Here is a 26,430-nt window from a genome sequence, read left to right as displayed (position 1 = left end):
CACATTCAATATATTCTTTATCCACCCAATGCTGTTGACATCATTATCTGAGGAGAGGGCATGGTGGACTCAGGAACTCTCTACAAATTATCTTTTTGACAGTCAAACTGCTTTAAAAATGCCCCCCCCCTTTCAATTTTACTGGATTTGGGTTTAGATACATGATACACTAGGATCTAAATTTTTTTTTGTCTGGAATTTATAGGGTTCAATTTTTATATCCAGTTGACTGATTTAATAATGCTTTAGTCCTATCTTTAGAACAGGGGCTGCCAAGAGAATGAGCAGTTATACAGTAGACTGTGTGTTTTAGGTTCCTAAGAAGAGAGAGAAATTGGCTTATGTATGCATTTCATTAGCAGCAGCCTCCAGTAAACCTCATTAGCTTCCCTTCCAATATGCATTTTTGATCCTATATTAGAACTTACTCTTTCTTATTTTAGCATGAATTTTTACTTTCAGGCAACCACCTAGACTCATACATTCTAGAAATGTGAAATGAGATGAATCTATAGTAGATATCTGTCATATGACCTCTAATAAATATATGTTCAATGAATGATCTGATTTTTTAAATTCTGAATTTTTAAAGCTTCAGCCCCTTACACTTAGCCTGACATTTCTTTTCTTGTCCTTTAAATGGTTTGGGTTCTTAACCACTTTTAGCTCATTATATAACCATATGCACAAGACTGAGGATGGGTGATGAGTCTCTCTTAGAGAGAAATAACTGGGACTTGGCCATGCAAGGGGCACAGGGGCCATGTTCCAGACTAAACAAGGAAGAGCCCTGTCATTAGACTTGCAGGCCTGACATTGAACTGTCAGCTTCAGCTCTGAGGATGCTTAATAAGGGCCCAAATAGCTGATAGAGCACAGTGGTAGCTAGTTCAGATAGGGCAGACCTCTTTGAAGAGATATTTGATCAGAGACCTAAATGAAGGAAAGGAACAATCCAGTCCATTACATAGGAAAAGAGGATTTCTGGTAAAGTGAACACCAAGTACAAAGGCCTTGTGGCAGGAATGAGCTTTCAGGCTACCTGGAAGGTCACTGTGGCTAGAGCAGAGAGAGTAAGTCAAAGACAGGAAGAAAATGCCCAGAGTCGGTATTGTTAGAACTATGTTCCCCTTGTTTGCCTCCGACTTGGTAAGTTACTGCTGCTTTGTGGACGCCTCCTTCTGTTTATGTTGCTTTGGTTCTGTCCTTGAGCTTGATAACCACAGTCTCAACCATTTGGATGGTGTTGATTAGATACCTCCCAAATGCCCTGTGAGTACTACAGACTGTCCCTTTAGTGGGAGGCCTACATGGGGTGACAAAATTTTCTGAGTTGTAAGTAGAATGTGGAATATGCCTGGACACAATAATAATGGGGCTTTATGTGAATTAGCTCAGTTAATCCCCACAACAACCTTTAAGAAATTGGTCCAATGTTAGTGCCATATTCATTAGAAGAAATTGAAGCACAGATGGGTTAAGGAACTTGCTTAGCCTCACATTGTGAGTGGCACATTCTAGGAGTTTGGCTCTGGAACTTAGGGGTGGGGGTCATTAGGAAGAGAAAGAAAGATGAGCAGATGTGTGGGTGGGAATGTGGGTAACTCCAGGCAGAAGGCTGACTTGAGCCAAAGCTGGTAGATGATGGACAAGTAAGTTAGTACTTGTGATTGGAAGGGGTTGCAGGAGAGGGCTATACTGAGAGCTAAGCCTAATTGTGGAATGTGGGAATCAAATGAGGGTGAGAATGGGTGAGAGCCCAGGACATAACTTCCCCCTTTCTGTGACTTCATCTGTATTCAGGTGATTCCTGCAGAGGAATCACCAACTTGGAGCTGCTTTTTTGCAGGTGCTCCGTTACTCAGCTGTCTGCCAGACTTTTCCACTGGTTTGCCCTTCTAGCATATCAAACTCAATGTGTCCAAACCAGAATATCCATCTTCCTCTCCCATACCTGTTTCCTATGTGCTGTCTCCAGCTACTGAGCTCAAACCCTGAACCCAGGGTTCCCAGAATGAATGAGATGTCACGGTTTCTCTCACAGATGGAAGATCAGCTGAAACACACAGACTCCTAAATAGAAAATTATAATGCAATATTTTAGGGAATAGGCTGGGGTGGGGTGGCAAGGGATAGACCGGGAACACTTCCTTGGAAGAGTGGATGTTAAAAGAGACATTCCAGGGAGCCGTAATAGCATAAATAAAGATGAAGGGGGAAAATTTCAGGGGGCGTGAAGGCAGCTGCAAGCGACGCAGCATTGGTAGAGCATGTCATCAAGTCAGGTGTGGCTGGAGAGGCGGGCAGGCTTCAGTGTGCTTTGCCTGCTACCCAAGCCAGAATCCCAGGAGTCATCTTCCAGTCCTCCTTTACCAGCATGTACCAATAGTGAACTTGGGAAAAATAATTTACCTTCTGTGCTTTTTTTTTTAAAATAAATTGTTCAAAATAGAGTCTCTGAGATTTAGATGGAATAGTCTTGTAAGTGCATATTAGTGGTACATAGTAAGTACCATTGTCACTTGGTATCCAATGGTGTTTTGTTCCAGGACCCTCTCCAGATATCAAAATTCATGGATACTTATGTCTCCTATGTAAAGTGGGAGAGTATTTTAATATAACCTACATACACCCTCCTGCATAAATCATCTCTAGATTACATATAATACCTAATACAATGCAAATGCTGTGTAAGTAGTTGTTACATTGTATTGTTTAAGCAATAATGACAAGAAAAAAGATCTGTACGTGTTCAGTACAGATGCAGATTTTTCCTAAGTATTTTCTATCTTCAGTTGGTTGCAGAATCCTCAGGTAAGGAGGGTCCAATGTACTCAGTAAGCTTTAGTAATACCATCAGCCACCTCTCTCAGCCAGGAGATTCTCAGTCACCAAGCTGATCCCTCTTCCTAAACATCTTTCAACTCTCTTTTCTCCCATCCCTCACTCAGGCCACCATCACAGCTGGGTCTGATCATCATAGCAACCACTAGCTTGTCCCTCTGCTTCCATTCCCAACCTCTTCTGGTCCCAATTGCAAATCTCATTCTGTTATTTGCCTGCTTAAATTTTTTTATGGCTCTTCTCTGCCTGGGGTCAAAGTCTAACCTCCCCACTCTTCTTCTTGCTGCTCTTGGCTGTGGGAAACCCACCCTTTAGGGAGAGAGGTGTTGAAGGCTTTCTCTGGTTTCTGGACCTTGGCATACCACCTCTTTTCCTTTGACTTCCTCCATCTCAATTGGTGCCTCACCTGGGACCTCTTGGGGCATGTCTTCTTCCTAACACCTTCCCATTTTGTACTGCAATGAGTACATTGTAAAATCTCAGAGGACAAGGACCGTATCTTTCATTTTTGTATTTTTGGTGCCCACCACAGTGCCTGACACATATAGGTGACCCAAACTTGGCTGTTCAACTGACAGTGGTACTGAGTGAACTATAGCAGAGGGCAGTACACCATTCACAAGTTGCTCCTCCCTTCCCCTCCCCTCGTCCAAACTTCCCCCTCCCCTTCCCCCTCTTTCTTTCTTTCTCTCTCTTTATTTCTTTCCTCCCTCCTTCTCTCCTTTCTTTCCTCCTTCCCTCTCTTTCTTTCATTCTTTCCTTCCTTCCCTCCTTCCCTCCTTTTCCTCCTCCCCCCCTCCTCCCCCTTCCCTTCCCTTCCCTCCCTCCTTCCCTCCTCCTCCCCCTCCTCCCCCTCCTCCCTTCCCTTTCCTCCCTCCTTCCCTCCTCCTCCCCCTCCTCCCCCTCCTCCCTTCCCTTTCCTCCCTCCTTCCCTCCTCCTCCCCCTCCTCTCCCTCCTCCTCCTTCCCTCCTCCTCTTCCCCCTCCCCCTCCTCCCCCTTCCCTTCCCTTCCCTTTCCTCCCTCCTTCCCTCCTCCTCCCCCTTCCCTTCCCTTCCCTTTCCTCCCTCCTTCCCTCCTCCTCCCCCTCCTCCCCCTCCCCTCCCCTCCACTCCCCATCCACTCCCCTTCCCTTCCCTTCCCTCTTTCAGAATCTTGCTAAGTTGCTCAGGCTGCCTCTGGGCTCAAATGATCCTCCTGCTTCAGCTTCCTTAGTAGTTGAGACCACAGGCACATACTATCACATCCAACTCCATGCATAGGTTTCTAAGCTCCATTTTCCCATTGCAAATTAAAGGTGGAATAACTTTTACTCTTCAGAAAAGAAGAGCAGACAGAAGAGCAAAAGTGTTCATGCTATGTGATGATATGAGATGCATGCTAACTGGCTGGGACTCAGGCTTAGTTACCAAATAAAGCCAAAGAGCTATTTGATGACTTCCTCATTTTGGCCCTCCTTCTGCCACCTGGCATGCTTGTTATTATGCAATCCAGACACTTGTGGTCAATATTGATTAGGATCCTTTTGATTAGGAAACTGCAGCAAAGCATCTCTGACCTTCAGTCCTTCACAATGTATAAATTTCTTTTGGGGTAAAATTAAATTAAAATTTCCTTTTGATCCTGTGAAGAAGCATTTCAATCATTCCTGTAAAACATTGTGTTTTTTGTATAAGTGTCTTAGTCTATCTGCTCTGGCAAGCTATATAGTGAAATACCACAGACGGAGTGGTTTCAGCAGCAGACATTCATTTCTCACAGTTCTGCAGCCTGGCTAGACTGGGATCAAGGTGCTGGCAGATTATGTGTCTGGTGAAGGCACACTTCCTGGTTTGCAGACAGCATTCTCCTTGTGTGCTCACATGGACTTTATTGGATGTGTGCTCATTAAGAAAGGGAGATCTCTGTCATCTTCGAGGACACCACTTTCACCATCAGTGTCCTATCCTCATGAGCTAACCTAAGCCCCGTTATCTCCCAGAGGTTCCACCTCCAAATACCGTCATGTCGAAGGTGAGGGCTTCAACATAGGAATTTTGGGAAGGACATAAACATCTACTTCAAAACAAATAGTAATATGTATTTGTTATGAGAATATAAATGTAGACAGATATTTCACAGCTGAGGGAGTTTCAGAACAAACAATTCAACCTAGGTTTTGTGAGTGCTTGCTGTGTGTGAGGTACTCTTGGCAATTCTGGAAGTAACAGAAAAAGAAAGGAGGAAGATCCTGTTAAATGAATTTACATGGTAATGATAAGGCACAGATCTTTTCTCTCTGAGGAAGATGCAAATGGAACGTATGATTTTCAACACTGAATCGAGTAGGTGTAAGTAGGAAAGGAAAGGCTTTTCTCTAATTAGAGTTCACGAAAGGGCCTTTGTCGCAGTGCCTGCTGCGAGAGTGGAATCGAAGGGACGCTGAGATGATGAGGATCAGGCACAGTATTTAAAATGTAGGGATGGTGATTAAAGTATTTGAAAGCTTTCTAGGGGCTTTGGCAAACATTTGTTGTGCCTTCTATGCATTGGCAGCCAGGCACTGTGGACACAGCTGCTGGAGGGATGGCCCTGCCCTCCAGGAGTGTGGGTCTGGCTCAGGTCCGGAGGAGGACACAGAGAGGCAGCTGCTACTGTAAGAACTCCCCGCAATCAGTGCCTGCCTCGCTGTCCTCTGGTGAGCAGAAGGAGCCCATGAAAAGCCAGTGCAAAAGCTCTATGAAAACCGGGAGAGCCCTGTACCAATGTATTAATATACAGCACTGTGATGTGTCTGGTGTCTTTATCACAGTAATAAAGGGATGTTTCTATAGGAAAAACTCTGAAGAGTAGAAACACACTTCCTACACTTTGATTCATCAGCGCCTTAGAGAGACTGCCCAAGGCAGCAGGTTCTACTGGAGACAGCCTGTGCCTACCGCACATGGTGGGCACTCAGTGTTTTTAGAATAGATGAATTTCAGTGATAAGAAAAAGGAGAAAGTCGAGGCCCAGGGAGATGAGGAGATACACATGACTCAGCTAGAAGGAAAGGGTAGGGCTGAAAATTTAACTATTTTGTAAGCCTGTAAAATACTCAGTAAACATGGAATAGATTCTCACGTTGATATTCTGAAGAACACATGGTGTTTTAGTCAGCTTCTTTTTTTTTTTTTTTTGTCCTATAACCAAAAGAACTGATAAGAACATTTTTAGAGGAGGAAAAGTTTATTTGGTGCTCTTGGTTTCAGAAGTCTCAGTCCACAAATGATAAGCTCTATTGCTCTGGGCCCAAAGTGAGACAGAGAATCATGGCAGAAGGGTGTGGGAGAGGGAAGTGGTTCAGGATAGGGCAATCAGGAAGCAGAGAGAGCTCTGCTCACTGAGAACAAAACAGAAAACCCAAAGGCATGCCCTCAATGACTTGTCTCCTCTAATCACACCCTACCTGCCTACAGTTACTATCCGGTTAATCCATATCAGTGATCAATCCACTGATTAGGTCAAGACTCTCATAATCCAACCATTTCATCTTTGAAAATTCTTGCATTGACTCACACATGAGCCTCTGGGAACACCTCCTATGTCTACCATAGCAACATGCATGCACATATTCAAGTGCACCACAGTATTTTTCCTTACTAGTAGGTTCTCTAGAGTCTTTTATAAACAATTTAAATTGATTAAAAAAAAGATGCAATAAGTAGTTGTAGCTCACTCTATACAGTGAGTATATTTAGCAAATTAAATGGTATTTCCAGTACACCAGCAGAGATGGTTATTGAAGGAATCATAGTAAATGTATTTTGCAAACTCAGTGGTTATCCATTATTTTTATCTGTTGGTAAATTCATGAGTTTCAGCTGCCCATGTATATAAGCAGACTTAAAACATGTTGTTTAAAAAAATATTTATTTGTTAGTTATAGGTGGACACAATGTCTTTATTTTACTTTATGTGGTGCTGAGGATTGAACCCTGGGCCTCACGTATGCTAGGCGAGTGCTCTACCTCTGAGCCACAATCCCAGCTCTTAAAACGTGTTTTTAAAAATTAAATTAAAACTTTTTTTTTTCTTTTTTAAATTTGTCCTTACTGTCCGGTAGGTAAGACGTTTGCTTGTCCAGGCTTTGTGGATTGAGGTTTAGGGGAAAACTTAGCCTCAGACTTTAGGCCACATGTTTTTTTTTAATTCAAGGGAATCTGGCATCTTACAAGTCTATCAATCTCTCATGCCTAATTTATGTTCCAACAAAATCCCAACTTAGGACTTTGGAGCCTTCTAGTTTGTGAAAATAATTAAGCAATCATAAGAATTAATAAAATTTCTCAAATGTAGAATGAAGAAGAATGCCATAAAGATGAATAACTTAAAATAGTTGTTTCCCTAAACAACTTGGGAAGACTCATGGGCTAGATTCATGTTAAGATATCTGAGCTCTCCCACTTTTCAGCTGTATGACTGAGAACAGAGAATGGATTTCCAGGGCCCAGTTACCTCAGTAAAATTAAAAGGGTAGGACCCAATCATTTTTGCATTTCTAGAAGTCTGAGCTGTCATCCTTCAGAACCCAGCCTAGAAATGGATGCCATTCTAACTTGCCATTGACCTGGTCATATGAGAGTTGCTCAGCGTTACCTGCTCTTGTACATTTTCCAGGTGAATCTCTTAAATAATGTCCTCTCACATAAATTTACTTGTAGGTTGAACTCTTAAGGTAGTTTTGTGATGCATTCATTTTGCAAACATTTTCATTGAATTGTACACTTCAGATACCTATCAGTGTGAGGCTCAATATTTGTTTTTTAAATTGAAAGTCATTGTGCTGTTTCAATTTTATGTATTTTTAATGAAATTTTGCTTATTCAGTTATTAAGTATATGTTAAAAACTCCCCATCTCATGGTGGATTTGTCAGTTTCTTCCTCTAGCTTCACATATTAATGTTAATTTTAGTTTTTGCATCATACATTTTGAAGTTATTTTGAGCTTACAGGTTTGTTGCTTTTTAAAATTTTTTTAACAACTTCCTGAAGAATTGGACTCTGACACTCTGCATTCTTAATAATGTTTTTTTGTCCTAAAACCTTTTTCATCTAAAAGTAACATAACTACCATAGCTTTATTTTACTTAGTATTTTCTTGTTGTATCATTGTATATATTTTTGGTCTTTGCTTGTTGTAGCTTTCTATATATATTTGGTATTTGCCTGCAATCTTTTTATATTTTTTACTTTCAATATTTCTTAATCCTATATTTTAGATGTTTCTTTTATAAACAACAATTAGTTGGTTTTTTTTTAGAAAGGAACTCCCTCACAATCTCTTAAATAACAGATTTAGATTATTTACATTTATCATTATCACTAATATACTGAATTTATTTCTATAATTTTACTTTTCACTTTGTCTTTTTTTCTATGCAGTTTTTCTCATTTATTTCATTTTACTAATTTGAATTAATTGGTTAAATCCCTGCTCCCTCTTTACCATTCTGCCCCTACCTCCATGAATAAAATAAGGAGTTTTGAGATTTAGTGTATTTCTGGTTTTTTTGTACTTTTACTTAAATATTTCTTAAAAATGAAATACCCACTCATAACTAACTCTAAATTTAATATGTTAAACTTTCCCTGAACAATACTTTGAGGACCCAGCTCCTGGTTTGTATAGTTACTGTTACTTAGCACAAGAGTTCTGTTAATTTTTCCCTAAAACTTCACAAATTAGACTAATTATTGTCTCCTGTTAGCAATTTTTACTTAAAATTGACTTTATGTTTACCAGAATTTTACATTCAGTGAATAGGCATAAATAGGTGAGGTTCATTTTTTTCTCACTACGGTTATGATGAAAGGTAAGGTAGGTTAAGCATTGAGATGGGCCTGATTTTCTTTTTCTAAGACCATATTGTTAATGAGCATACTGAAGATAATTTAAGACAAATAAAAGATGTGTTAGTTTTGTCTATTCTTTTTGCTGATTGGTACCCTGGAGATAGTCGATCTTGCTACCTATAGAGCCTCATTGCTTAGCACATCAGATAAACAATCACCAAAGATAAGGTACCCAATAAGGAGGAATCCACTGAACACAGCTTGCTTTATAATCTGTCCTCCTTTTGTCTTTGTCTGTTTTCAATTATTATTATTATTTTTTAGTGTAACACAAACCTGGGTTCTAATTCTAGGTTTATGACCTCCCTAAATTGTGGCTCTGGGAAAATTTCTTAATTTTTTGAGTTCCCAGTTTGTTACATACATAGCGGGATAAGCACATGTACCTTGAAAGAATTGTTTTGAAGCTTTAATGAAACAGTGAATGTAAGTGAAATAATGAATGTTTAGCATAGGGCCTGGCAGAGAGCAGGTGCTCAGTGACTGGTGCTAATTCCATCACCTCCTCTTTTTCTTACACATTTCTTTTTTCCAGAATTTGCATTCCAGGTTTGCCTTACCATGATATTTTCCCTTTCTTTTAAAATGTTATTGGGAGCTATAATATAGTATAGACAAGTGGGTAAGACAAATTTATAATTTAATAAGTACTTATAAGATGAATGCCATGCATCACTACCTAGGTCAAATACCAGAACATTTCTAGCAGGCCCTACTCTATACATACCCCTTGGGTTCCTCACCAAAGGGAGCCACCATGCTGCTGACTTTTGTACTAATTATTTTATTACTTTTCTATACAGTTTAACCATCCAGATATGCATCCATGGATAGCATTAATTTAATTCTGTTTATCATTGAAGTTTGCATAAGTAGTCACATGTGTTAGTTTTGGGATTGCTTCTTTCATTCAACATTATACCTGTAAAATTCATCCATGATACATTGTGTAGCTTTACTCCATTCATTTTTTTTGCTTATATAGTATTACGTTTTGTGGATATCCTTGTTCTTTTAAAGTATGAAATAAAAATATTGGCTAACACTAATTGAACTCTTTTTATGTGCTAGATGCTGTTATATAAAAACTTTTTATATATTAATAACTTAATGGGAGCCCTTATTATTCCTGTTTTTATTACAATGAATCAGGGCTACATAGGGATGAAGTAACCTGCCCACAGGTTGGAACCAGCTGTCTAGATACTGACTCCAGAGCCCACAATGTTCATTGGTCTCATTCAGTCTCAAATTTTTCCACTAGTTATCTGATATTTTCATTGCTCTTGGTTGCTCAAGGATTAAATGGCTTTTAAGCCTCTTCCATGAAGTCTAGTATTTTTGTTAACAAAACTTTCCGTCTCAGAATCACCATGCATTGCAGGCTGCCATGGATCTTTGTACTTTTGCTCTGTGAGTCTTTTCAAAATATTGCCACCAAAATTATTGCCCTAGTTTTACCATTCCAATTTGATTCAAGTGGAATAATTTTTTCATTCAAATTTATTTGCAGTCTCTTCCTAGGCCATCATTCCTAATTCAAGCATCCTGCTTCTATGCTGATTGCTAGTCTCTCAGTATGCTTTTCTTCTTCATTCATAGACATTTCTTTATTTGTAGATCTCCTCTTCCCCTTTGATTTTGATGCCCTTGATGTTGTCCCTTGACAATCTCCTCCCTTGCAAAATCTCTTAAGGACAGACTATTAGTGAAGGGTTTAAAAGGAATTAGGAATGTCAATTTGAGAGTAGTTGGAGTAGTCTGGGATGTTTGGGTCTGGATTTTGTTGATTTCAGCAGATTCTACAAATATATACTGAAATATTTGCTAACTATGCATTACATATAGCTGATTTATTTTTATTAACTATACCTCATGCCCCTCTCCCTGAAAAAGTGAGGTAAGCATTATGGCCAACACTTTCAGGTGTAGGAACTAGTACTGAAGAGAGTTAAACAGATTGCCCAAGTTCAAAGAGCTTCTGTGGAGCAAAGTTGGGCTTCAAACTTAGGTCTTCTGACTCTCAACTTGATGCTCTTTCTCTCTTATCACAATAACCTCAGAAGTTATAAGTCAGTATCTAGATAGCGAGTTCCAACCGGTGGGCAGTTATAAGTTATTATAACTTATAATTAAGTTGTAAGTTAATTCCTGTTTTTTTCTTTTTTTCTGAGTCAGTGAACATTTATTGAGAATTTCAGCACTTATCTCTGGAAATTACAAATTGAATAGTTGGGTCTGTCCTTGATAAGCCCAGGGACTTGGAGCTGTGTAAACCAGTAGTCTTGCATGCCCAGTGTGGTTGTTGGAGGCGCGGCTAGCTGTTCAGGAAGCGCCCTAGAGGCTGGGGATGGTCTGGGAATGTGTCTTAGAGAATTTGGCCATATGCACTTGCTAGAATTATTTTTCCCACACTAAAAGTAGTCTAAAAATGTTTCTTGCTATTTTTACCTCATTTGTGAACCTACACAGTGGTCTCAATGAGGCTCTGAGCCGCATTTCTTTGCCCTTTGGTTCACCATCTATCTGCTTTTGTCAATACTTTGTTTTCAAACACAGGGCACATACAAACCTGGGCAGATGACTCTCATTTCCTGGCTTCTTTGTCCAGGGACCTACTATTTTTCATTCCTAAGAATGTTCACCTACAAAGTCATCTTCTTTACCAATCCTCACTATGCTGTCATTAGAATGTGATTCGATATGTTTCTAGACATCCTTCTTCTTTGGAACTGTTTGACTAATTCTTATTTTTTTTCCCTCAGACCTATAATCAGAGATCTATAATGCTTTAGTGTTACATAATATCCAAAAATTTCCTTTAGGTTCTGCAACCATTATTAATATGCCTCTTTAATTTGTGGTGTTTTATATTAGACCATATGTATTTATTTGTTTCCTAAAAGTCATGTATGTCCTACCATGTTGTTGTTTAGGACTTTATTTCTTTAGAGCAGTTTTGTATTCACACCAATATATACAGAGGTTCCATATGTACCCTGTTCCCACACGTGAACAGCCACCCTCATTATCAACATCATCTACAAGACTGGCACAATTGACCAACCTACATTTATGTGCCATTAACCACCTAAAGGCCATAGTTCCTTGGGCTACTCTTGGTGTTGTACCTTCTGTGGGTTTGGATTACCGTGTAATGATATGTATCCATCGTTATGGTATCATATGGAGTTGTTTCATTGCCCTAAAAATCTCTGCTCTACCTATTCATCCCTTCCCTCTGCCCAAACCCTGAAAACCTGATGTTTTTATTGTCCCCATAGTTTTGCCTTTTCTGGAATGTCATATTTGGAATTGAACAATAGGTAGCCTTTTCAGATTGACTTCTTTAACTTAGTAAATGTGTATTCAAGTTTCCTCCACACCTTTTCATTGCTTGAGAGCTCATTTCATGTTGTGCTGAATGTGCCACATTCTGTCTGGATGTACCACGGTTTGTTCATTCACCTACTCAAGGACATCTTGGCTAATCCAGTTTTGGGGATATTCGTGCTATAAATATTTGTATGCAGGTTTTGGTATAGACATAAATTATCAGCTCATTTGGGTAAATACCAAAGAGCAGGTTTCCTGGATCATATAATAAGAATCAGTTTAGTTTTGTAAGAAACTACTAACCTGTCTTCCAAAGTGGCTGTATCATTTAGCATTTCTACCAGCACTGAATGAATGAGAATTCCTCTTTCTTTCTTTTTTTTTAAATTTTGGCGGGGGGGGGGGAGGTCCTGGAGATTGAACCTGGGGATGCTTTACCACTGAGCTACATCCCCAATTCTTTTTATTTTCTATTTTGAGACAGGGTCTCACTGGTATTTCACCCTGTCAGTGTTCTGAACTTTGCTATTTCTAATAGGTATATAGTGATGTCTCATTTTTGTTTTAACTTGCATTTCCCTGATGATATGCTATGTGGGACATCTTTTCTTGTACTTATTTATCATTTCCTACCTCCTCGGCAGATTGGTAAGGTCTTGGACCCATATTTTTTAATCAGGTCATTTATTTTCTGATTGTTGAGTTTTAAGAGTTGTTATTATAGATAATAGTTCTTTATCTGATGTATCCTTTGCAAATACTTTCTCCTAGTCTGTGGCTTGGGTTCTCCTTCTTGTGGTATTGTCTTTCCCAGAACATACTTTTTACATTTTAAAGTCTGCTTCTCAATTACTCTTTCATAGATTGCACTTTTGGTGCTTTCTCTAAAAATTGATTGCCATATCTAAGGTCATCTAGGTTTTCTTCTATGCTGTCTTCTAGGGGTTTTGTAGTTCTATACTCTTGCCATGTTTCATAAACAATTGGGAGGGGTTCTGGTTTGGATTTGAGCTCTGTTCTGAGACTTATTGTCATTGTGTCCTTGGGAAAGACACTTGGCTACATGGAGCCTCAACTTTCTATCAGAGTCATGAGGGTGGTGTCTGCACAGGGTGCTTATGGGTGAAAATGCTAAAAGGCGGTATATTTTTTAAGCTCTTGATTTGTTTTGCCCCCACTCTGCCTAGGATGTTTTCTGTTTACGATAGTGAAGGAATTCCATGCTCTGTGCTCTACTTTCAGCCTTGAGAGGAACTGCATCCACTTCTCTGGTTTGGCCACTGTTATCTCTCATCAGGATTATTGCAGTATGCTCAGAAATGAATCTTTATGTTCTCCAGTCTGTCCTCCACACTGCCATAGAATGATCCTCTTGAAATGAAAAGGAGATCTTGCCTTCTAGGAAAAACCCAAACTAATTAATGTGGTTTACAAGACCCTGTGCAGTCCAGTACTGCTGCCCTCTCCTATTAATGAATTTAGCTGCTATAACTCATGAGGTTTTCTGTGGGCTCTGAGCTGAAAGCTCTGTGGACATGCTGAAAGCTTCCTGCCTGAATCTTTGCCCTCAATTCATCCTTTTTTTTTTTTTTTCCTAGCCAGACAGTACTTGACCTTTAGGTTTTAGTTTGCTTGTCACTTCCTCCAGGAATCCTTAGTGTTCTCTCACCTGCTTGAAGCACCCACCCAAGCACCTTCACGCCTTCATTATATAATGGTGACACTGACCTGAAATTGCCTGTGTGTGGCTGTCTGGGTTGATTATCAAGATATTCCAAGTGCCCATACCAGTGCCTGCACCTAGCACCCGGTAAACATCAAAGAATACAGCAGCAACTGTGTATGAAGTCACCAGTGTCACAGACAACTGCTTATTTACTGCCAATCATATATTTAATTGTGATCACAGGGTCTACAAGGCGGTGACTAACCTTCTTGTCTTTTATTTTTTACACAGACAGAGATGTGAGCAGTGGGAGTTATAACCTGTCTTCTGCAACAACGGGCAGCTACTACAGTTGTGTCAGCCAGATCACCATAGGTGAGCAACCGAGTCAGCTTGTTTTACAAAAATGGTTGTTGCCTGGAAGAGGGGTGGGGTGGGGGTGGGGGCGCTAAAGAGGGAATGAGAAGAAAATGTGCAGGCATAAGCATTTATTTCCAGAACCAGAGCAATTGCTTGTGGGCTCACCTTTCTGGGGCGCCCTCTTGTGGATTCTTACTGCTTTTGAGTAGAACTGAAGGAAATAGGATCCAAGGACTATAGTGAACTGGTCTTTCCCACTTTTCATAGTTTGCTTTAACCCTTTGTTTATGTATCACATGAATTATTATTTACCTAATATTACAATAAACTTAATTTTTAATATTGTTCTATTAAAAATAAGCTTTTTATAACTGCATATAGAAAATGTGTATTTACCATAAATGTAAGGCAATGCATGCATGCACACATATCTATCTACACACATATATCCAAGAAAAACCATGCTGGATGTGGTGGCACACACCTGTAATCCCAGTTACTTGGGAGGCTTAGACAAGAAGATCACAAGCTTGAGGCCAGCCTTTGCATGTTAGTGAGACTCTGTCTCAAAAATTTAAGAAAGAACTGAGGTTATAACTCAGTGGTAAAACACCCCTGTGTTAAATTCCCAGTACCAAAAAACAAGCAAACAAACCAACAAACCACACACACACACACAAAAAAGAAAACAAACAGCAAAACAAAGCAATGTTACTAAATATTACCTGGGAATTATTGTCCTCCAATGCTCAGGGTAGAAATCTACTCTTTCTTGTTTGAAAAGCCATGCTAAGCAGCTCTTAGGGTGGCGCTACAAACCAAAGTGAGACTTTCTCCTTGTTATGATCAAAATGAGGCAAGGAGTATTAGAGATATTGTTCTCACCATGACACTTTCCACCTTATTGAATGCTCTGTGTGCCTCATGCAGTTGATATTTTTGCAGCATTAAGAGGCATTCCAAACTCTGAGGAATCCAATGTGTAAAAGCTGCCCTGAATCCTGACTTCTCAGAAACAAAATCTCCATATCACAGCACATGGCTGACTTCCAAGTCTGAAGCCCTGTGTTTTGGGCCCTGTTGTTTTCTGTGTATCGCCTCCTTGTCGTGGGACCTCACAGAGCTCGTAGCACAGGGGCAGAACATGGTGTGCTCCCCCAGCATCCTTCTCTGTTCCCTTTCTCTCCATTGTAAATGTGGTTTATTTTTGGTCCAAAAGGGAAGAGTGACCCTCATTACTTTTTTGAAGTCTTCCTATCCATTCTACTTCCTCTCAAAAATTTCATGATTCCAGAGTCCTGGGCACTGACTTAGCAGGAAAATAAATAATGGTGATAATTATTAGCTAACGTTTATTTGCGCTTACTATTTGCCAGCTGTTCTTGGTTCCCAGCATACATTATTTTATTTAATCAGAACTTTCAGAGGAAGGTATCAGTATTCTTCAGTTTATAGATGAGGAAACTGGATTTTTTTTTTTTGCAACCCAGTCAATTATTAATGTATCCAGGATTTCAGTTCAGGTTTGTTAGACATTACAGTCCATGATTTTAAATATTATATCACAGTTTTTCAAACTCCAGCAATGTGGACCCCTGTAAAAAAGAAATAATAATGGTGAGCCTCTAACATGGACTTAAATTCTATTATAAGGTTCTTTGGTACATTCAAATATAAAGCTAAGCATAGACACCTTATATTCCAAGTAGCTACCAAAATCAAATAAAATTTAAAACACTGTAAAGCAAAAAATCCTCAAATTTGTCACTGTTATTTGATTTTTCGCTGTTGTGACAAAAAACATATTTAGAGGAGAAAAAGTTCATTTTGACTCATAGTTTCAGAGATTTAGTCCACAGTCTACTGACTCTATTGTTTGGGCCTGAGAAGAGGAAGTCATCATGTTAGAAGGGCATGGCTGAAAAAATCTTCTCAATCATGGCAGCCAGGAAACAGGGCAGGGGGAGGGACCAGGGCCAAGATATAGTCCCCAAGGGCATGTCCATAGTGACTTACTTCCTTCAACAGGTCCCATCTCCTATATTTCCAAATAATGCCATCAAATTATTAATCTGTTGATGAGATCAGAGCCTGCATGATCCAATCATTTCCCTAAAACCTCTGCACTTGACTGCATTGGAGACCAAGCCTTTAATACATAATCATTGGAAGACATTGTGGTTTTACTGGAATGCAATCACGGTTTGTAATGCATTGTGGTACTGGCTGCAGTGGTGAAGGACCTTTGAGTTCAGCATGTCATCCCTGCTAGGAATTTCATGGTGACTTGGCATTGCTGTCATTGCTTTCTGTCCAACCCACTGTGAAACCTATTAATGCTCACTCATGTGAGGTTATTGGATCTTCATTTGGTATGAATGCACCTTGACATATCCATCTCTTTCCTCATGAAGTGTATCAATTGGTGCCAACCTGCTGGAAACAGAAGCAAACCCAGACACTAAAATTAAATGTCAGAACTTGGTTCAGAATGTGCAAATTTTAAATGACTAACTTTTAAATGAAAAGCAATGACAATTTAATGTATATCTCACCTGTAAAGGTGACCTCACTTGGAAATAGGGTCTTTGCAGATGTTAAGATGAAGTCATCCTTTCTTAGAGTAAGCCCTAATCCAATATGACTGATGTCCTTATAATAAAAGAAGGGACACAGAGACATAATGAGAAGGCCATATGATGATGGAGTGATATGTCTGTAAACTAAGGAACACTAAGGATTTCCAGCCTCCAGAAGCCATGAAAAAGTCAGGGAACAGATTCTCTTCTAGAGCCTTCAGAGAGAGTGGAGTCCACCTGACACTGTATTTCAGACTTCTACCTTCCAGAACTAAATTTCTGTCATGATAAGCAACTCAATTTGTGGCACTTTATTATAGCAGCCCTAGAAAACCAACCTCTAAGGGGAGGTGGGTATGGCAGGTGCTTGGTCTTCTCCAGAGGTGATGGAGGAACCAAAAGGGTCTGGATGCTGCTTCAGTTCCCTGATGCAGACTGTCTGAGACCATAAGGAAGGTTATTATTTCACATAATGGAAGACAGGAAGCAGGCTTATCCTTAGGACAGGTTGACAAAGCTGCTCTGTGGCACTGAGAAAGGTCTTTTCCCTTCTTTCATGGGTCATTTATCTCTATGGTGGCAGCCAGATGGCTGAAGTGGCTCTTGGAACTGCATTCAGACAGCAGTGATCAGAAGTAAGAGTGTTGGTACCTTTGTTGGTTCATTGGAGGGGCCAAAACTTTCCCCTGAGGATCCCCAACAGATTTCTCCTACCTCATTGGGCACAATGATGTCTCATGACCATCCTTGAACCATCCAGGGACAAGGAAGATGGCATTATCTCTAGCCCTACCAGACCCATTTGAGGTCCTTGTTGGGGGTGAGGAGGAGGTAACCTGCCCTGGTGTCACAAAGCTTGTGGGGGTGCAACAGATTCCCAAACAAAACTGAGACTACGGAAAGGAAGGAGGGGGTGGGATTCTGCCCAGGCAATAGGCAGTTGGTAAAAGTGAAAAATAATTAACAACTTTAGACCCAGAGTGCCAAAAGAAGGACACATCTCTTTGACTTTGTAATGATATTTTTCAACTTGATTGAATTAAGAGATGTCCAGGATTAAGAGGTTTATGGGTATGTCATTGAGGGTATGTTTAGGAATGATTGGCATGTGGGAGAGCCAACTGAAATGGAGACCCTCCCTAAGTGTGGGCAGCACCACCCAATAGGATGATGGCTTGGATAGAATAAAAATTGAAAGAACAAGGAAGCAACAGCAGATGCAAGCTCAATTCTTCTGGATCAGGTTATTGATTGCTGCTCATCTGAAGATATCAGACTCTTCGCTTCTTCACTCTTCCAAAGCCAACTGTGAAGTGATTCTCCAGAAGCCTCCAATGTCTTACTGGGGTAGCCCTGTTGATCCCTCTTGTTCTTGGACTGCACAGTGACTGGTTCTTCCATCTCCCCAGCCTGTAGACAGCCATTGTGGGCTATCCAGCTTCTGGTTGTGAAAGTCAACTGATAAATCCCCTTTTTATAATTATACTTCCTGTTGATTCTGTTCCTCTAGAGAACCCTGACTAACACAGACTTATTTAGGGAACTCTTTCTGAAAAGCTCCTTGCTTTCTTCCATCTCCTGCACTTCAGCCTTTCTCTTACAGAGTAGTCATTTCATCTAGCAGTGCTGTGTGGGGATATTCCATGTACACAAATGATGCTCCTGTGGATTCCCTATTAATGTGGTTCCTACAGAAACTACAACCTGCCAAAAGCAGAGATGTTTAAAAAAAAAAACAAACCAAAAAACAAACAAACAAACAAAAAAACCCCAAAACAAATCCCAGGAACAGAAACATGACTCTTTCTGAAATCCAAGAGGGTCTTGGACAGTTCCTTATTTTCTGGTTGTAAATTCTCATTTTACCCATTTGTTAGAGATTGAAGAACAAATAGGTAATTGATATCATTTTTTCCCCCTCAAGACAGCCTCTAAACTCTAGATGTTCCTTCCATGACTTCTTTCATAATTTGGGGGCCAGTTAATGATAGTGTTGACATTGAACCTTAAGAGAATCAAGACCTGTGTTTCTACCTCCCTCCCCAATAGAAGACATGAGGGATGAGAAAGAATAGGCAGGGTACAATTGTGACACTGCTATTACTTGCCTCTTAGATGACAGCTGTTTCCCTGGTGGTTGTCCCTTCAAAGTACTTTGACCTCATTGCTACTTTTAAATTTAGATTAGTCCATTTATATTCTATCACAATTATGCAAATCTTGTCATAGCTCATTTGTATCAATAAAATGGATTAAAATATTTGCTAATGAACTCCATTTCTGGAGTAAATGATGTGATAATTTTCCAAACTAAAAAAAGGCTTGTTTGCCATGTGAACAGTATTTTTTCAAAATTAAGTATATGCTTATAAATTAACCATAATTTTATAAAACCAATGGTAAAACCTGAAATTGTGCAGAGTGCAGAGTTAGTTCCTTAGAATCTTAAATTTTTCCTTTTTAAAATTTTGAAGTAAAAGAACATGTATTTGTTAAGGAAATATGAAGAACTGGTTCTACATATTTATTTATGGGTGTATAATATGATGTTTTGATATACCTAGTGAAATGAACTGCATTCAAGAAAATTAACATATCCATCATCTTACCATTTTACTCTGTTTCTATGTATTTAAATATTTTGAAAAATTGTATGTATAAGTGAAATTGTGCAGTACTTTTCTATGTGTCTGCTTATTTCATTTGATTGTCCTCCAGGTTCATCATCTTGAGGTAAATAGGGATCTCCTTTATAAAGCTGAATAATATTTCCTTTTTTACATTTGCTAAAGTTTATTAATTAATCTTTTAAGGGACATTTAGTTCTTAGAGACTTTTAAACATAATGCTTTCATGGTGTGCTCCATTCTTTACAATAATTCCAGAGAATGTCAGAAAAATGGAGCAAGAGGGATTTAAGCAAGTTTCTGAATGAAGCAATAAGGCAAGAGGAAAACATGGGATTATTATTCTTGTAGAAGGATTCTGTGGTTCAAATAGAAGGCATTGAGTTTTCAGATTTTTTAAAAAATATTTTTAGTTGTAGATGGACACAATATCATAATTTTGTTTATTTTTCTTTATGTGGTGCTGAGAATCAAACTCAGTGCCTCACACATGCCAGGCAAGTGCTCTACCACTGAGCCACAACCCCAGCCCCTCATTTTTTTAAAAAAAATATTTTTTAGTTATACATGGGCACAATATTCTTATTTTGTTTATTTTTTTAAATGTGGTACTGAGGATGGAACCCAGTGCCTCCCATGTACGAGGCAAGTGTCTGCCACTGAACCACAACCTCAGCCCAAGTTTTCACATTTATAATAAACATGAGGAGCATCAATTTAAATGAAATATTCTAGAATTTCATTTCTGTGGCTCAGTACTATCTTAGGAGTTAGGGGAGAGTCAAGAAGAGTATTGATCACAAACTTGCAACAGAAGTTTAGTCCAAGAAACATGATTAGAATCAGTCTTGGGGCCATAGGCATTAAGTTCTGTCTTTTTCAACATCTCTGAATGTTAGAGTCTGTAAACAAGTCAGGATGGCGCCTGGCATTTTGCTGACATTTTGCTAGGGGGAGTGGTTTGTGAGGTGGCGCCAGTGAGCCATTAAGTATGGAGATTCCTTATTGGTTGACTGCTGTATCTAGTTTATGTTAATTAGATAAGCTGTGTGGAATATATAAATACCCTCTGGTCCTACAATAAACGGCTCCCACTCCTGCTGTATCAATCTACACAAGATGCTCATCACCCCCCGGTTATTTTGCTGCAGCCAGACTGCGGCATCTGGCTCCATCCTAGTTCTGAACATTGAGAATTGATCTTCTTATGATTATCTTTAGGGGTTTTGTATCCCTCACTCAAGATTCACTCACACTCATTGCATTCCACATAGGACCTTCTAGGAAGGTGACCAACCAAGAAGAGCTATAGCACTTGTTTGCCCAGCTAGATTTCAGTCTTCTTTGGTCCCATCCCTTCTTTCTATGCTCCTATTTCTCCCTCGTGGAATGGAAATGTTTACTATATACCTTTGTATAGTGTACATATGTCATCAGCATTTCCTGTTCCTTGAGCATTCTGGTTAACCAAGATTTCTCTATTAAAGATTATCCATAAAGGGTTAGATAATATAGAAACTTTTCAGGGAACAGTCCTGTTATGGTGCCATATCCTCAGCTGCTTTCCTCCTCTGCTACGATGTTTTGTCTCACCTTGGGCTCAGAGCAATGAAATTGGCCATTTATGGACTGAGACCTCTGAAACTGTGAGCCCCCAAATAAACTTTTCCTCAACAAATTGTTCTTGTCATGTCTTTTGGTCATAGCAGCTAAAAACCCAACTAGAACAGAAATTGGTACTGAGAGTTAGGGTTGTTGCTGTGACTAAACTGGCCTTGTGGTTTAGAAGCTTTTGGAGCTTTTTGGAATTTGTGGCACTAATTTTGAAAAATTTTGAAATTTAGAGATATAAGCTGGAAAAGTTTAAAAGTTTTATAAGCAGAGCTTACTGGGCAATTCTGGGAGCTCAGAATACCAGAATGCCAAGTAGGACTGTGGACAGTAATGATTTGGCTCAAGAAGTTTCAGAGGAAAATGAGGGCTCTGTTGGAAATTAGATTAGAGGCCATTAGTGTTATATTCTGGCTAAAAAGTTGTCTGCATTTTTACTGTGTCCTGAGACTTTCTGTGAGCTTGAATTTAAAAGTGATGGACTTAATCTGGTGGAAGAAATTTCTAGGCAGCATAACATTCATGGCTATTGCTGGAGGCTTTTAGCCAAGTTTATTGTGATAATAAAGAGCAGAAAGCAGAGCAGAAAGATTGGGAAAACTTCCAGTTTGTTTAGAAAACTGTGAGTAAAACTGGAACTAAAGAATGTATGGTTGTTAAGACAATATAGCCACTGAGGAAAAACTAAATACTTTACCTAGAAATAGTAGGAAATATGGCTTTTGAGGGCATCTCAGGAATTGGCAAGATCACACCCATCTCAGGTTCAAGGGTATAAAATTAAGAATTCTTTTGAGAAGAGACCAGTGGGCTACCTTTCTTGCACAGGGGGGCCTAGAAAGTTGTTTCACCATGCTCAGTCACCCATACACTCAAAGACTGCAGCAGATATGGTCCCTAGAGTTTTGGCTACTGCTTTAGATGGTGGCAGACCTTGGCAGCAACCACATGGAATGCAGGATGCTGGAGTTAGGGGATCATGGAGGCTTCCACCAAGATTTCAATAAGGAAGGTCTAGAAGGCCAGGCAAAGTGCAGCAGGATTGGATACCCAGTGGGCAGCCCCTGATAACAATGATATGTGGAGATGTAGGAATGCCTGCTGAGAAAAGCTGTAGACAAGCCAACTAGAAGCCATGTAGGCTGCAACCTGCAAAGCAACATGGGTGGAGGTGCATAAGTCCTTTGTAGAGAACATCAGGATGCATGTGCCCTATATGCTGAACATAGAGCTATAGCACTTGTTTGCCCAGCAAGATTTCAATCTTGCTTTGGTCCCATCCCTTCTTTCTATGCTCCTATTTCTCCCTCGTGGAATGGAAATGTTTACTATATACCTTTGTATAGTGTACATATGTAACTTGCTTTTGATGTTTACACTTAGAGTTTGTTTGATGCTCACACTTAGAGTTTGTTTTGAGTCTCAGAAGAGACTTTGGACTTAGACTTTTGGCAATCCTGGAATTGTTCAAAGACTTTGGGTCTCTTGGAAATGGACTCAATATATTTTGCATTGTGAAATGGGCATGAGCTTTTGGTGGTCAGGGTTAGAATGTTATAGTTTAGATGTGAGGTGCCCCCCAAAAGCTCATGTGTGGGACAATGCAAGAAAGTTTAGAGGTAAAATGACTGAGTTATGAGAGTTTTAACATAATATCTATATTCGTGCCCTGATAAGGATTAACTGGATGTTAACTGTAGGATGGTAGGGTGTGGCTGGAGGAGGTGGGTCCCAAAGGTCATGCCTTTGGGGTATATATTTTGTCCTTGTTTAGTAGAGCGTGCTCGCCCGCTCTCTCTCTCTCTCTCTCTCTCTCTCTCTCTCTCTCTCTCTCTCTCTCTCTCTCTCTCTCTCTCTCCTTCCTGGTGCCATGTCCTGAGCTGCTTTCCTTCTCTATACCCTTCCACCATGATGTTCTCCCTCTCTTTGTGCCAGAGAGCAATGGAGCCAGCTGTCTATGGACAGAGACCTCTGAAATCATAAGTGTCAAATAAACTTTTCCTCCTCTAAAATTGTTCTTATCAGGTCTTTTGGTCACAGCAATGAAAAAGATGACTAAACAAGTCCCCATTTATAGCTCCCAGAATCCCTGCTGTTGCCTCCCTTCTTAGCAAGAAAGTGTGTGTTGGTGTCACAAAGCACTGGTATTGTCTAAAGTAAGGGTGGACTTGAATCTTGAGTGTCATTTCTATGCCTTGTTGACTTTAGAAAAGTATAACATCCCCCAGGCTCAGTTCTCTTATCTGTCAATGGAGCTAATAATACCTTGTGACAGTATGATTGTAAGGTTTAAATGAGGTGGTGCTTGTAGATCCCCTAACACAGTGCCAGTAAGTGCTGGGGAGTTCTGTCATTGTTAATGGATCTGTAACTTAACCATAGTGAAGTGGATGGTTCATTTCTAGGCCTCACTCATGACTTCTGTGTGGATGACTCCTAGATTTTTGATTATGGTCCTGTTTCTTCTGACCCTCATTTCCACTTTGTTTTTCAGCTACCTGCTAGACAGATCTACAGGAGTATGTTCACTAAAGCTCAGATACCTCTTATCTAAATCACACTTTACTTTCCTTAGTCCTTGGAAAAAGCCAGTCCTGATTGCCACAGTTAGAGTGAGGATATCTACCATTCTCTTTGTCATAAGTCTTTTCTGACATCTTGCCAGTGAGGGATGAAGCTACCTAATAGCTAGAGGCTCCTTTCTTCCCAGGTCAGTGTGACATCTCTCTCTGCCTCCTTTTTCCTTCCTCATGACAAGACTTTAACTTGGTCCCTTAACAACTTTCATTTGGCCTATACTCAGCGGTCTCTTGCATGGTCTCCTTAAGGCTGCATTCTGAGGGGAATTTAGTGAACAGAGAGTGCTGGCTTGGAGCCCAGCTTTGGTGGTACATACTAGTGGGAGGGAGGGAGGAATAGAGCCAAAGAGAAAAGCTGGAAAGAAATTATGAAGGTGACTAAAGCACCCTCTAACCTGAGGGAGGCTCCATTCATAAGAGAGACAAACACAGAAGAAATAAAACTTGGAGGGAAAGTCTGATCCATATCTATGTCCACGCACTTTCCAGCATGGTAGGGGAGGGCTGCTCTAGATACCAGACTTCATGCAGGTCGCCTTCCTTTTTAGCCCTCCCCATTCAGGACTGTCTTCCTACCCACCTCCAGTCCCTCCATCTCAGCATCTGTCACTGGCTGTCACTTCACCATGGTAAATAAGCTTCCAGCAAGTCACAGGATAGGAGAGGAGACCAACAGAGGAAGAAGTGATGATTCTGACTACATCTGCTGCTGTTAATTTGATTGTACCAATCAGCATTGTATAAACCTTGAAGAATATTGCTTTGCCTTCCAAATAAAATCAGTTTAATTACCTTAGCATGTAAGACCCTTGACTTGTGTGTGTGTGTGTGTGTGTGTGTGTGTGTGTGTGTGTGTGTGTGGTTGTGACCAAAAGACCTGTCAAGAACAATGTAGAGGAGGAAAAGTTTATTTTGGCTCATGGTTTCAGAGGTCTCAGTCCATAGATGGCTGAGCCCATTGCTCTCTGGTCCAAGGTGAGGGAGAACATCATGGTGTGGTGGAGGAAAGCAGCTCAGGACATGGCACCAGGAAGCAGAGAGAGTGAGAGAGCTCCATTCATCAGTGACAAAATATAAATCCCAGGGACCTGTTTTCTCCAGCCACACATCATACCTACCTACAGTCACCACCTTGTTAGTCCATATTGGTGCATTAGGTTACAACTCTCATAACATAATCATTTCAACTCTGAAAGATCTTGCATTGTCTCACACATGAGCTTTTAGGGGACATCTCACAATTACACCATAACATCTAACTTGGTGTTCTTGTTTTCTTCTGACTGCACATATATTCCTGTGCTCTATATCTAGGAATGTAAAGACATACAAGGGCCAGGCATGGGTGGCAAAGAGTGGAGCCAGGTGGGAGTGAGGCATTGGAGAGTGTTGGGATTCCCTTACTCTACCTCACAGAGGTGGCAATGTCATGGCTCTGACAGTTGCCCTGTGGGAATGTGGGACAGTGTGTTTAACAATATTCAGGAGAAGATCAAGAGAAGACTGAAACTGGTACTTTTGTGAGACTGATTTAGATTTTTATTGTTTTCAATTTTAATTTTACTTCAAATTTTTTAAAAAGTGGACTAAATAGAACACATCTGCACAACATATTCGCCCCTTTGGTTTCTAGGCTGCAAACTTTGTCTATAAGGCTAAGTTTATGCCAGCTTCTCTGTGACCTAGTCCCTCCACCTGGCATGGCTCTCTTCCCTGAACTCCTGAAGGGCCCTTTCTGTCCTACTTTCAATCTGTTTGTTTTATTTTGCTTTGTATTGTAGTTAGTTGCAGGTTAGGGGAAAGAACATAGATTTTGGAGTTAGACATATCTGGGCTTAAATTTTGCCTTTGGTATTTTCTGATTGCTTGATCTAGGCCAAGTTGAGATCTAATTTCCTCATCTGTAAAACCAAAGAGTAATAGTCCTCTTGTACAATTGCTGTGAGGACTAAAGACCAGTTATGCAGAATATCTGGCAATAGATAGTCCTCACCTATGTTTTATTATGAACACAGGTATTAGTCTCTGAGCTTCTCAAGAGCAATGACTGGGCACCTAGCTTGTAGTATGCACTTAATAAATACATGTTGGACAAATGAACAAGATCCATCAAGTATGATATTATCTGCTTGCTTATTATTTAACATGCATCCTTATTTTGAGTGATGTTTGATTTGACTAACAGCTAAGACTTTGGGAAATACAAAAACAAATAGAAGATTTTGCTTATGGCTACTGATCTAATGTGTTTATCTCACCAGGTTATGATGTTGCTGGGCCTGTTGCAATTGGGCTCACCCACTGGAAAAATCCATATGCACAAGGAAGACCCACCCTCCCATCAGATCTGCCCCTCTTGGTCTCCAAAGATGCAGGCATCCCCGTGTACCACCGATCCTTTACCTGCAGGACTGACTTGGCCACACCTTTGTCTTGTCCAGCCTCATTGTCCATCACTCCAGTGCCTTCTTACAGCAGCAGCAGCCAGGAAACCCTGAGTCAAGACACGGCAGGTAACAGTGTTGGCCTCCTATTGTAGGTTCAGAATTAGTGTATCTAAGATTCTATCATTCATTTGCCTGATGAACAAATTGCGTCTACATTTCTACTGATGTGATGCTATGGACTTCAACAATACCTCCGAATTCACTGGCTTTAATTGCTTAGCTATACTAGAAGGAGGGTTGGGTGTGTTTGGAAATATTTTGACCTAAACGTTAGTTCTGTATGGTAAAATCTCATTTGGAAATTAACTCTGAATCAGAATTCCGAGATCTGTTGTATGACTTTTTTCTTCTTAATTTCTTTAATTCTCTGTTTATATATATTATTACATATTATTTATATATATTATTATATAATATAACCTGACTTGGACTAACCTCTTACACTCAAAGAAGTCATTATGTTAGTCATTTTTTTTTTTTTTGGTCACTGTGACCAAAATATCTGACA

The 26,430-nt window shown here is 40.0% G+C and overlaps 1 protein-coding gene across 3 annotated transcripts in view; it reads left to right on the top strand.

Moving 5' to 3' along the window:
• Ano4 (anoctamin 4) overlaps positions 1-26,430 on the top strand; it is a 384,018-nt gene that overhangs the window by 2,229 nt on the left and 355,359 nt on the right. For all 3 annotated transcript variants that reach the window (XM_078052935.1, XM_021724481.3, XM_078052936.1), the window contains exons 2-3: positions 14,011-14,094; positions 25,737-25,988. In XM_078052935.1, the coding sequence (XP_077909061.1) occupies positions 14,011-14,094; positions 25,737-25,988 (336 nt within the window). The remainder of the gene's footprint in view (positions 1-14,010; positions 14,095-25,736; positions 25,989-26,430) is intronic.

This window comes from Ictidomys tridecemlineatus, chromosome 6 (genome assembly GCF_052094955.1).
Source record: "Ictidomys tridecemlineatus isolate mIctTri1 chromosome 6, mIctTri1.hap1, whole genome shotgun sequence".
Classification (NCBI taxonomy): Eukaryota; Metazoa; Chordata; class Mammalia; order Rodentia; family Sciuridae; genus Ictidomys; species Ictidomys tridecemlineatus.
This window is presented reverse-complemented; position numbering and strand designations above follow the sequence as displayed.